The 12,387-nt window shown below is 37.7% G+C and overlaps 1 protein-coding gene across 5 annotated transcripts in view; it reads left to right on the top strand.

Annotated features, from left to right (window-relative positions):
• PTPRG (protein tyrosine phosphatase receptor type G) overlaps positions 1 to 2,721 on the top strand; it is a 908,944-nt gene extending 906,223 nt beyond the window's left edge. For all 5 annotated transcript variants that reach the window (XM_066351766.1, XM_066351767.1, XM_066351768.1 and 2 more), the window contains one exon: positions 464 to 2,721. In XM_066351766.1, coding sequence (XP_066207863.1) covers positions 464 to 610 — 147 coding nt within the window. In that variant the 3' untranslated portion in view covers positions 611 to 2,721. The remainder of the gene's footprint in view (positions 1 to 463) is intronic.
• The last annotated feature ends 9,666 nt before the right edge of the window (positions 2,722 to 12,387 follow it).

Here is a 12,387-nt window from a genome sequence, read left to right as displayed (position 1 = left end):
CCCACCCGACCCCCAGGGGATATATGGCAATGTCTGGAGACTTTTTTTGATTGTCACAATGAGTTGGAGAGAAGTACTCTGGTGTCTAGTGAGTCCAGAGATACTGCTAAACGTCCTGCGATGTGTAACACAGACCTCCAAAACAAAATGATCTGGCCCAAAATGTCAGTCGTACTGAGGTGGAGAAACTCTGGTCTCTAGGATAATTATAAGGTGCAGATACACTGTTATCTTCACTTACTGTCAACTTTGAGAATCACTTCCTAATTACCAGAATTCCTAAAGGATGTGAAGAAAGCATAGGTCTTTGTTACAATATAAAGGACTCATGTTGATTTTTTAGACAGCATAAATGTATATTCCTAGTATGTTTTTCACAGTTACATTTATTATTAGTATTTCAACTTTAGATGAAATGACTAAGCTGTTCTTTGGCTCAAACTGTCTTCCTCTTGTTTTTCAGGAACAATACCAGTTTGTCTATAAAGCAATGCTCAGCTTAGTCAGCACTAAAGAGAATGGAAATGGTCCCATGACTGTGGACAAAAATGGTGCCATTCTAATTGCAGACGAATCGGACCCTGCTGAGAGCATGGAATCTCTCGTGTGATTGGAATCCTGACAGGGCACTTACTTTGTAAAACTTCTGAAGACAGTACTTTTTTGAGGCCTTTTTTGCCAGACTCTAGGTTATACAATAACCCAGTTACTTTTTTACACTGATAAAATTTTTGATATTTATTTTTTGCCATTTTATGTCTTAATGGTATCCTACTGAGCATTTGCACCTCTGTTCATGTCACCCAGTGAGACGCAATGGCCTAGTTTGCACTATATGATCAGTGTTACTGCCTACAATCTAATACTAAAGCAAACTTTGATGTGACATTCCGTAACAACACACATGCTATACTTTTTAGTTCAGTGCAGTAAAGGTCTTTGTTAGGACAGTGAATCTTGATTTTATTATTGCTGAAGCAGTTGCATTCTACTAGCAGGCAATGCTGTGTTTTTTCTTAGTACTCTTCTCCTATTTTTTTAGACATTGTTCAATACTGTATGCCTTCTATATTTTAATGACATGGAGAGCATTGTTTTCTTTTAAGAATGGCAGGTTCTTGGGAGCTCCTAAGAAGGTTTTGTGAACCTCATGGCCTTCAAAGAGTTCCATTTGTGATGGTGAAGACATCCATTAAGAAATTAGAAGGTTTAAGAGTTGCTTCATGTGAACATCACTTATTAGTTACCAACTTATATTCATAGCTTAAAAAAATGCCCAACTGTGACAAAATAAAGGATATCTCTGTATTCCAGTTTTCACAGTAGCTACGTGGACAGTGTGTGTTATTTCCATGTTGGGTTTCTGAAATAGCAACACCCCAAAATCAGGGCTAGCTTTTACCATACGGAGATGGCAATATTTTACACAACTCAGTTAAGAAACCCCTTAGTAACTCTCTATTCATGCTTCTTGGTTTATAATACCACACAGCAGGTGGAAAATAAAAATTCTTGCAGGTGTGTAATTTTAAAACAAGTCCTCAGATCCCTATTACTCACATAGAAATTGAATAAAAATTACCTATAGAGTTAACATTCTTTCCCTTTTTTGCCAAATGTTTCATAATAAATCTCATAATTACATATTCTACTTAGGATTAAATTGAAAATACTGTATTTAGCCAAAGAAAAAAGTGAATAGATCTTCCCTTAGGACTATCTAGACTCCCACACATGGATAAATGAGATTTGGAGAGAGAAAATAACCTTGAATAAAAAGGTGATATCAACATTTTCAAATAGTTTTAAAAGAGATGGCTTTGTTTTTGTGTTGTTTATCATCAAGAACAGATATGCTCCAGTAAAAGAGGCTGGTAATCATTACATGGAGCCCAGAAGTTATTTGGTCCAGCCTCGGGAGCCATAGTCACCTCGAAGTACATAATGGGAAAATCAGGAGCATTAATAAGGAATTTCAGTTCCATTAGAAATATAACCGACCTACTGAGACCTGTTTCTTCTGTTGCTTATTTGCTTTTGAGGGAAATCTGTCAGAAGTTAAATCATCACCAGAACTGGACCTGTTAAGAAAAAAAGGGGTTGGGTTATTTTTTTTGTCAATCAACTTCAACAAGAAGTCCACACTGGCTATATTATCATACTATCTTGGTAGGCACTGGAACATTAATGATGATCAGCACTGAAGTCTTTTTCTCTTGTGCTGGTTTTCTATGAACTTTCTCAGAATGGTGCTGAAGGACCAAAGCTACTAAGCAGAGAGAGGCTACAGGTCAAGACCAGGAAGTGTGTTCAGTACAGAGGCCAAGTCAATGAATTTTCAGGAACTCTGTAACTTTTCCAGGACTAGGTTAATCTCATCTTTTTATCACATGGATTCAGCAAGATAGAATAGTTCACTGTTCATAAACTGCGCAGGCTAAGGCTTGAGAAAAGGTGTGCAAATAAGCAAAGTTTGCCAAATTGTACGTGCTAGACAATGCAGACACCGTTGCTTCTCTGCTCTCAGCAGAGGCGACACAAGGAAGCTCTGCCTAACGCTTAAGGAAGGGAAAGGTGTTAGATCCTGGCAAGAGCTAGATCATTTTAATCAAGTAGGTTACTTTGGCTGTGTAGAGAATTGATAGGAGCTCCTTCCAGTAGTTCACACAGTAGACTCGACTCTCAGAAGTAATGTTCAACTTGGGGTTCATGTACTTTTTTTAATATAAAAAGTAAACACATTGATTAGAAGACATACTGTAAGGATTCCCTTCTATGCGATTTACAGAGGTGTCAATTCACAGAACTGCATACCCTCCAACACAGTTCTGTGACTATCTCTTCTGTAACCATCGGACTCATGATAAAAGATTTCTAGTAACAGAATAGAAACATTACAAGGATGCTGTAGAAGGTATTTGTGAGCCAGTTGTGTGTCTAGCAGTGGTCGGCAAACTCATTAGTCAACAGAGCCAAATATCAACAGTACAACGATTGAAATTTCTTTTGAGAGCCAAATTTTTTAAACTTAAACTCTATAGGCAGGTACATTCCTTATCAAGGTAGTGCCCACACATGGTATTTTGTGGAAGAGCCACACTCAAGGGGCCAAGGAGCCGCCGCATGTGGCTCACAAGCTGCAGTTTGCCCACCAAGGGTCTACAGTGAGGTTGAACCAAAATCTACAAATCCTGACCCACTGAACTATTTGCCCATCTTGCCGAAGTGATCCAAACACACTTCACTGAGGATAGTTACATTCAGTAGTTCCTCACTTTCACCACAGCGTGTAGCCACACTACTATTCTTCATTTGTTATCGGCAGAAAAGCTCACATCTTCCCCGAGGCAGAGCTTCAAAGATGGTGTTTTCTTTGAGACATAAGCACATTGCTTAACTACATAACAAGGTTATCACCACTTGCACTCAGGGGGAAAGGAAATAGCTGTTGGAAATTAAAGTGTACTATTTTAACAAATAGCTTATTGTGTGTATGAATTTAGCTCTAGGTAAACATAATTCATACGTCATGCGAAATTGAAATGCAATGATCAGACCAGGTGGCTGTGCTGGACATCAAAGAAAAGACACCTTATTTCCATCAGAAGAACTTCTTGCATCCCAAAGCCACAATATCCTTTTTTATATATATATAAATTAACTTCTGAATTTTCAAGAAGAATAAGATTACTTAAGTTGGTTTTCCTCAGTTTTATTCATTGGAGTCTGTTTGAAGTTGAAGAGTGCAGCAAGGTCAGAGAAGGTTATGGTATTCAAGGTCTGGCTGTTGGATTTTAGCCCAGAGTGACATTTAAATCAACAAGTAACCTTAATTTTTTTTAATGACAGCACAACTGCCTTGTTATGAATTTTTCTTAAATGCATATATACTGTATTTAAAAATTAAAATGCAGTACCAATTTACCAAAGATACATATTACTAATTTTAAGCAAAAAAAAAAAAACAAAAAAAAAAAACCCAAAAAAACCCAAACTCATTATAATTTAAGAAATAATAATAATCAAAATGTAGTTTGTCTTAACAAGTCAGCAGTTATACTGGAAAACACATTTCAACTCCTACAGTTTATCAGTGAATTTTTATATGAAGGGAAAATGCCTGCTTTTTTATTTTCCCTTTTATTTTCCCCTGACTGGGAATCACTTCCCCTTTGTACCCTCTGTTAGTCCTCACTTATCACACAATATTGGCTTCACTTGTCTCTAGAAAGAAGGCATGCTTCAAATAGGAAGGAATTGTAATAATATTTGGCCTCTACTTTGTCTTAGCTGTTAAAACTGTTTTTAGTATTTTTGTTAAATATTTGCAAAGGGAAGCATTTTCTACAGAGGATAATTAATTTCAAAAAAAAATCTTTTGAGTTTTAAGAAATAAACTTCTCCAGAAAAGGAGGCAGCTGATTTTATAAAATGTCGCAACTCTCCCAACATTTGGGGTAGTGACTCCTTTTTTGTTAGGATGTTTGAAACTAGCAAGCAGCCATTGTTTCTTAAAAAACAAAAACAAAAAAAAAACCTCAGACTTCATGTTGATTCTTGTTTATTTCACTTCATTCTGAAATAGCTAAAATCACTAAAACTAAATATTTTGTTGCTTGGATAAGCATCTTCTGGGAACTTTGTATCTATGGTATATAATCATAGAATTTTATATTTTCATATGAAGCTAATTTTTTTCTAGTTTCAACTCTGTCGTAGTTTCTTTTTTGTTTATTTTTTGGTTTTTTTTTTTGTGTGTGTGTGTGTGGTGGATATGTGCATTCATCTTTCTGTGTATTGAAGAAGCAAGAACCATCTTTGCATTCCAAAAGAATCCAACGTGTTATTTCTTTGAGGCAGTGATCATGAAAGTTGGATTTTCCTTTTTTAATTTCATTGATCATTTGTGCAATAGGAATTAGACATAGTCACCAAATACATTTGTTGCATTGACCCATTTGGAAAAAGATTTTTTTTTCTAAATTTGTTCTGAGTGGAGGGATTTTGTAACCTGAAATTTTTCCCTTTTTTCTTCTGTTTAAAACTATATCAAATCATTCTATTATAGTGTTATTTAATATGTAAATTGTATTGCTATACATAAATAAAGTATGGTTTTTGATGTATTTATTAGTGATGAGCATTTCTATGTAAATACCTGTATCCAATAAAACCAGGTTTCTAGTCTCCCTTAACAGATCACATTTACACCCACTGACCCTTGGTCTTAGTCTTCATGATAATAAATTGAATATTAGGAGTCTTCTTTACACAGAAAGCCAAAAAGAAGCGTCTTTTCTGAGTTCTTCCTCCTTTAAAGAATAGTGACAAAATTTTACCTGCATATTGAATTAAACTTTATTCACTTTATAAGTCTGCAAAGAATTACTGTTCTCCCCAGTGTATTGACTACAGTAGTAGCTACTTAATGTTTACTGTGTAGGATGAAAGACATATCCTAGAAAGACTTAGAGAATCTATATAAAATATATAGGATCATTACACTTGCTTCTACTTGCAAGGAATTTGACATTTCCAAATAGGGACCCTGAAACTTGCAGCTTCGACCCACCGTTCTTTATGAACTTTAGTTGTCCCTCATTCAGGAGTTTAACTCGACTACTAGGGTTCCAATTTTCCGTCCCATAGAGATTAAAGAGCTGTTATTTCATTCCCTCTAATTGGGAATTTAAGAAACAATGTATTAATTGTTTCCAGTGGCATCTGGACGAAAGACCAATTGAGCACAAAAGAATGAATCTTTGATGATACAATCCTAGGTTTCCTCAAATACACCCATCAGGTGAGCATGGCAACAATCAACTAGAGAGGAATAGCAGGTGTCATTTTCAGGTGAGGCATGTACTCTCCAGTTCACCCGAGTCTACATCTCTTCTATCACTTATGTCTGCCCATAATCAGTTGTTTAAACAACCTGCCTAGATCCTATGAGCAGCTGCATAAGAATTTTGAGGCCATCTTCCATCTCAGACTGGTAATCAACAATCAAGAACAGCAGAAGTGTTTATATTGGTCTTCCATCACAACCCTAGGCTCCCACATTCCTAACTACTATGTTCACCCAAGATGGTTCCATGAAGCAGCAGCTGTGACTGCTCACGGTAATGAACAAATCAGTGCTCTTCTCTATGGCTTTTTTTTTCCTTTTCTTTTTTTTTTTAAATGAGGAGGCAAGATAGACTCCCACATGCTCCCTGACCAGGATCCACCTGGCAACTCCAGTCTGGGGCCAATGCTCGAATCAACTGAGCTATCCTCAAACCAAACAAGCCACTGACTACAGGGGAGAAAGAGGGAGGGAAAAAGAAGGTGATGGTCACTTCTTATGTGTGCCCTGACTGGGAATCTGCATGCCAGGCCTACACTCTATCCACTGAGCCAGCCAGCTAGAGCCTCAAAACTACATTTTCTAACTGAATTTAAACTATTGAGAATTTAAGATTCAGAAACAAGTCACTACTAACTATATCTGGATTCAGAGATGGAATTGAAGACATTTACTTCATTTCTGCCTGTGTTGGTGGAATAGCATAAGGCATTAGAAGATATGAACTAGGCCCTGGCCAGTTGGCTTAGTGGTAGAGCATCAACCCAGCGTGTGGGTGTCCCAGATTCGATACAAGGTCAGGGCACATAGAAGAAACACCCATCTGCTTCTCCCCCTCTCCCCCTCCTCTCCTTTCCCCTCCTATAGCCAAGGCTCCATTGGAGCGAGTTGGTCATAGGCACTGAGGATGGCTCCATGGCCTCCGCCTCGGGCACTAAAATGGCTCAGGTTGTAACCAAGCAAGGGCCCCAGATGGACAGAGCATTGCCCCCTAGTGGTCATGCGGAGTGGATTCTGGTCAGGGCACATGCGGAATTCTGTCTCTGCCTCCCCTTCTTCCACTAAAATAAAAATAAGTAAAAAAAGAAGATAGGAACTAGAAGCTGGGTTTCCAGCAAGGTAAAAATTGGCTTTTGTGATTATGAAGTTTGCCAGAAAGATAATTAGACCAGCAATTTATCTGAATTTAATAATTACTTATGTTGCTTAAAAATTGACAAATAGGAAATTAACTGATTTGTGATCATTTGAAATAATTCAGCTTCTATAGTTACTGGCCTATAAATCTTCCTTTCCCTATACTATTTCTGCAAGGTGTATAGTCAGGCTTTGTGGCAACAACCAATGGGTTTTGCAAGGCTAAGGAGAACATTCTAAATAGGAGATATCTTGAACATTCCATTAGAATTCATTCCATGAGCATCTGCTAAATGTCTACCACAGGCCACCTGTTACATTCTGTATAGGTGAAGTTGTTGACAGGGACATTTCAAGTCAGATGAGGCAAAGATTGCAATTTAATCTTAATAGTTCTTTGATTTGTGCAGAAATATTTGGCATAATAGTAGAAATTACTTTTAGGGAAAAGGGTGAAAAAGAATTGTTCAGCAATGTGAGCAAACAAGTAAAACACAGATGTTCCCTAACAGATGATGCTCACAAAATTCAGTTTATTCTGCATTAAAATTTGTTACTGGAATTTAGTAACCATTGTCCCATAGTGGGAAAAGTGTTAAAAGAATGAGGACAATGGAGTCACACAGCCAAGGGTTCCAGTCAGTTCTGCCACTTTACTGGGCAGAATTGTCCAGTAATTTACTGGGTGATTGGAGCATATTACTTTACTTCTCTGTGTGCCATTTTCCTCATCGGGGAAATATAGAAAGGAATGTTCACCTCATTGGCTACTGTGAGGAGTGAATGAGATGATGTATTCCAAGATTTTGAGAGAATCAAAATTAGCCATTATAATTATCCTATAATCTTTTTAAATTTCTTTATTTCTTGATTTTTAGAGACAGAGGAAGTAGGAAAGACAGAGAGAGAGAAACATCGATTTCCTGTTCGACTTATTTATGCATTCATTGGTTGATTCACGTATGTGACCTGGACCAGTGATTGAACCCAAAACCTCAGCAGATCAGCATGATGCTCTAACCAACTGGGGGCCTATCCTATAATCTTCCTTTATTTTTTTAATTGCTTAGCAGACTTCTTGTCAATCATGAAACAAAAAGTCAACTACCATAGCTTGCCCAATTAAATAGTAATATTGAGATTATTTCCTTCACTGATTAGAAAATTCACTGCATCATTAGATCCAAGGGAGGTGAATGGGGATGAAGGTAGACAGAGAGCAATTCATTTGTCCTCCTGTCCAGAAACAAGAGTGGCGGAAGCACAGACTCGACAAACATACACGATGCCCCAAAGCTTCAACATGTCTCTCCTGAGGGCTTAAATATCTCAGTGCATTCCAAGAAAGATCTTTTATTTTTTTAAGAAGAAGCTTCATAATTCCAGAAAAGAGAAACAGTAATATTTGTTCATGTCAAACACCAAGTGCAGAACACTGTGCAGCACTGAAGAAGATAAGTGTCACTCTGTCACTAGCCACATGCTGTCTCCCAACCCCCAGACCCGATACACTGATAAGGACAGTGATACTTCCTTTTTCTTCAGACTTTTTATTTCCTATATAATCTCTCATTAGTTTCAATATACCACTGTCATTGTCAACCATCATCTTTCCTCACCCTAGGCCTACTTTGCCTCTTTAACTACTCCTTATCATACTGTGAAGTAGTGGCCATAATTAGAAACATTTGCTATTCTTAAAACCTATAAAGTACATTATTTAAGAGTATCTCACTACATGAATAAGATCATCTGTTCCCTCTGCCAAAGCCTTATTAAGTGTTAAAGAAAGAATTAGAATAAATTAAGATTATTTATCTTAGGACTCTTGGTATTTTAACAAGAAAATATATAGCCCAATAATTAACATTTATAACTCATGAATCCTATAAACATTTCAAAATTGATAATTTAAAAAATAATATAGGATGGACTGTTACAGAATACTAGGTATAAAATAAATTTTCATGGAAAGATGCGCAATAATTATGTGCACTTAAATGGAACTTAGCATTAATATTACTTATTAAGACACCTTTGTGGGGACAAAATTCTCACATTGCTTAAGAACATGTAAACTAGATTCTGTGTCAGAACATCCCAGCAGGTTGCATCGTATTCTTTCCTTTAAGCTCTCACCATACTAATAATTAGATATGCTCTACTAGATAAAGCATTTCCCATTTCCCCCTTCATCTTACTTCTTAAATGCCTCATGTGGGTGTGTGCACGTGAGCACCCAGACTATGTAGTTTTAGAATCATCCTTGGCTTTTACAAATTCTCTCAGGCATTTAAAAAATGATAAAGGTGTCCTTGCTATTCTCAAAAGGATTTCGGCCTAAACAGCTCCTCAAATTCTGAAATGGAGGGAAGCATAAAGCGCTGCGGCAGCGAACCCTGCCTTTATCTCCCTCAGGAACTCCCCTTTTTGTTCAGAGTTACAAATTTCTTCCAGTTTAGATTCATAGGTAAGCCATGTCTCTAATAAAGAGTGCGCCGGAGCAAGTGGACTGTGGTTCCTCAGACAGCAGTGGCTGCGGTCTCCAGTCAGCATCCCTCTCATAGTTTCCATTTATTAAACAGAACCCCTAGTGCAAGGCAGAGTTCTGTACACTGCAAAAGCATCCCAAGTAGGAATACAGTCTCTAGAGCAGGGCTCGGGAACCTATGGCTCACGAGCCAGATGTGGCTCTTCTGATGGCTGCATCTGGCTCGCAGGCAAATCTTTAATAAAAAAATAATAATATTAAAAATATAAAACATTCCCATGTATTACAATCTATTCATTTCCTACCACTCATGTTCATGGTTGCGGGTGGCTGGAGCCAATCACAGCTGTCCTCTGGGACAAAAGGTACACTGGTTGTTGTATGGCTCTCATGGAATTACATTTTAAAATATGTGGCGTTCATGGCTCTCTCAGCCAAAAAGGTTCCCGACCCCTGGCCTAGAGGCTCATGGTTTACTATGACACCATCTCTGACAACTGGGTGAGATGTTTACCAAAAACAAAAACAACATACAAACAAAGCATAAAGGACTTGGGGCTGCTCACTCCAGTAATTCAGCAAAAGTCAACTAAAGTCTTCCCTGCATCTGAAACTCACAATCTTCATTTCCCTCTCGTTACAGCAAAAGTATCCTTGCTCCTGTGTAAGCCAATCATTCCATCTTCCATTATTTATAGGTGGCCCATGTTCTCTTGTCGTCCAAAGGACTTCATTTGTGTAATTAGCCCTCCCCTTACTTAAATCAGATACTTCTCTGTCTCTACTGAATTATTAATTTTGTTATATAAATATGTTCTATTATCACCAACTTGGAAAAAACTTCTCTTGATGACAAGACTCCTTTGACTGCTTTTTCATTTTCGTCTTTCACTCTTGACTATAAAACTTGAGGGAGTTTTCTATAGTCACAAGATCCATTCCCTTCTTACATTCTCTCAAACTTTCTGAGCTGGGGTTCGATCATCATCCCACAGTTTTTAACAAGTTCTCCAAATAACTTGTTCTTTACCCTCAACTCTGCTAATTTGTTAGCAACTGACCACACTGCTGTCTGCTTTCAGTACATAGCAAATGTTTACACACCAACCACTGTGTACCAGGAGGAGTTCCAGGTGCTAGGGATAAATAAAGTAGTTCACAAAATAAAGTCCTTGACTTCATGGAACTTACAGTTGATAAACAAAAAACACATAAATAATATTTACTATAATGTCAGGTAACAAGGCAAAGAAGAAAACTAAATGGGGGGCAGAGCGTAATGGCAGAGTGATTGATAAAGTGGTCAGACATATTTACTGAGCAAAAAACACAAAGTTTAGAAGTTGAGCTGGCCTGTGATGGCGCAGTGGGTAAAGCGTCGACCTGGAACGCTGAGGTCGCCAGTTCAAAAACCAGGGCTTGCCTGGTCAAGGCACCTATGGGAATCGATGCTTCCTGCTCCTCCCCCCTTTCTCTCTCTCTCTCTCTAAAATGAAAAATAAAAGTTGGTGCTCCATTAGGTACTTCTGGAGAGTGAAAACTACTCAGGGTTTGAAGATAAGATTTTTCTCATACCTCAATATCTGCTATTTTTCAAGCTTCCATTGTTGGACTCACTTCATACCTACAACTCTAAATGCTGTCTTGCCACAGCCTTCTGTTAGAGTAGCTCCTTTATTCTCCATTTACGGTTTATCACATTCCGCCCAACCCATGGAATTAATGATTTTTATATGCCAATAGCTACCACTCTACCTCTCTAGTTCCAACCTGCACCTGCACTGTAGATTAATATCCAATTGAACATTTAACAATTGGAGATAGGTTAATAGATGTGACCCCCAAATAAAATGTAAAGAGAAAAAGAATGAACCAAGACATTACAAAAAGAATCTAAGTGCTATTGTGGGCAATATCAAATAATGTAACATATATAGTATTAGAATTCCAGAAGGAGAAGAAAGAAAAAACCATAAAAAACATTTTAGGAAATAAATGCTGAGATTTTCCAATATTAGTGACACTAAACCACAGATCTTAATGGCTAGAGAGAACACCAAACAGAATAGTTAAAAAAAAATCATTACACTTAGGAACACCCTATTCAAATTGCTGAAAAACAAAGTTAAAGAAGACACACATGGCCCTGGCCAATGGCTCAGAGGATAGAGCATTGGCCCAGCATATGGATGTGCCAGGTTCTATTCCTGATCAGGGCACACAAGAGGAGTGACTGTCTGTTTCTTTCCCCCTCCCACTATCCCTTCTTTCTCTCCTTCTTCCCCTCCCATGGCCAGTGGTTCAATTTGATTTGAGTCCCAGGCACTGAGGATAGCTTGGTTGGTCCAAGCATATCAGCCTCAGGTGCTAAAAATAGCTCAGTCCTCAAGCATTGGCCCCAGACACAGTTGCGAGGTGGATCCCAGTGGGGCACATGCAGAATTCTGTCTATCTCCCCTCCTCTCACTTAAAATAGAAAAAAAGACACGCACACACACACATTATCTAAAGGGAGGATGATAAGAATTACAGCTAACTCCTGGTCAGAAACCATGCAAGCCATAAAAGAATGGAGTGACATACATGAAGTGATGAGAGAAAAAAGAATGTCAATTTAGAGTTCAAAATCCAGTAAATAGCTTACTTTTCCAAAATGATTTATGTAAATGGTAAAACATATTGCTACTTACAGCCATATTTTTACACATTTTTTTCTTCCAAATTTTCTAGTCAACATTTGCTATAGGTATGTTTTCCTGGTGACATTCCACAAATATGACTTAATGATACCCTAATTAATCCAGGTGGAGATGCGCTGTAGAATTGGGCACCTGAAACCTATAAAATTATTTTAATCAGTGTCACCCCAATAAACTCAATTTAAAAAATTATAGCCTAATTAAGAGTTTTT

Source organism: Saccopteryx leptura, chromosome 10 (assembly GCF_036850995.1).
Source record: "Saccopteryx leptura isolate mSacLep1 chromosome 10, mSacLep1_pri_phased_curated, whole genome shotgun sequence".
Classification (NCBI taxonomy): Eukaryota; Metazoa; Chordata; class Mammalia; order Chiroptera; family Emballonuridae; genus Saccopteryx; species Saccopteryx leptura.
Note: the sequence above shows the minus strand (reverse complement) of the source record. Positions and strands in the feature narration are given on the sequence as shown.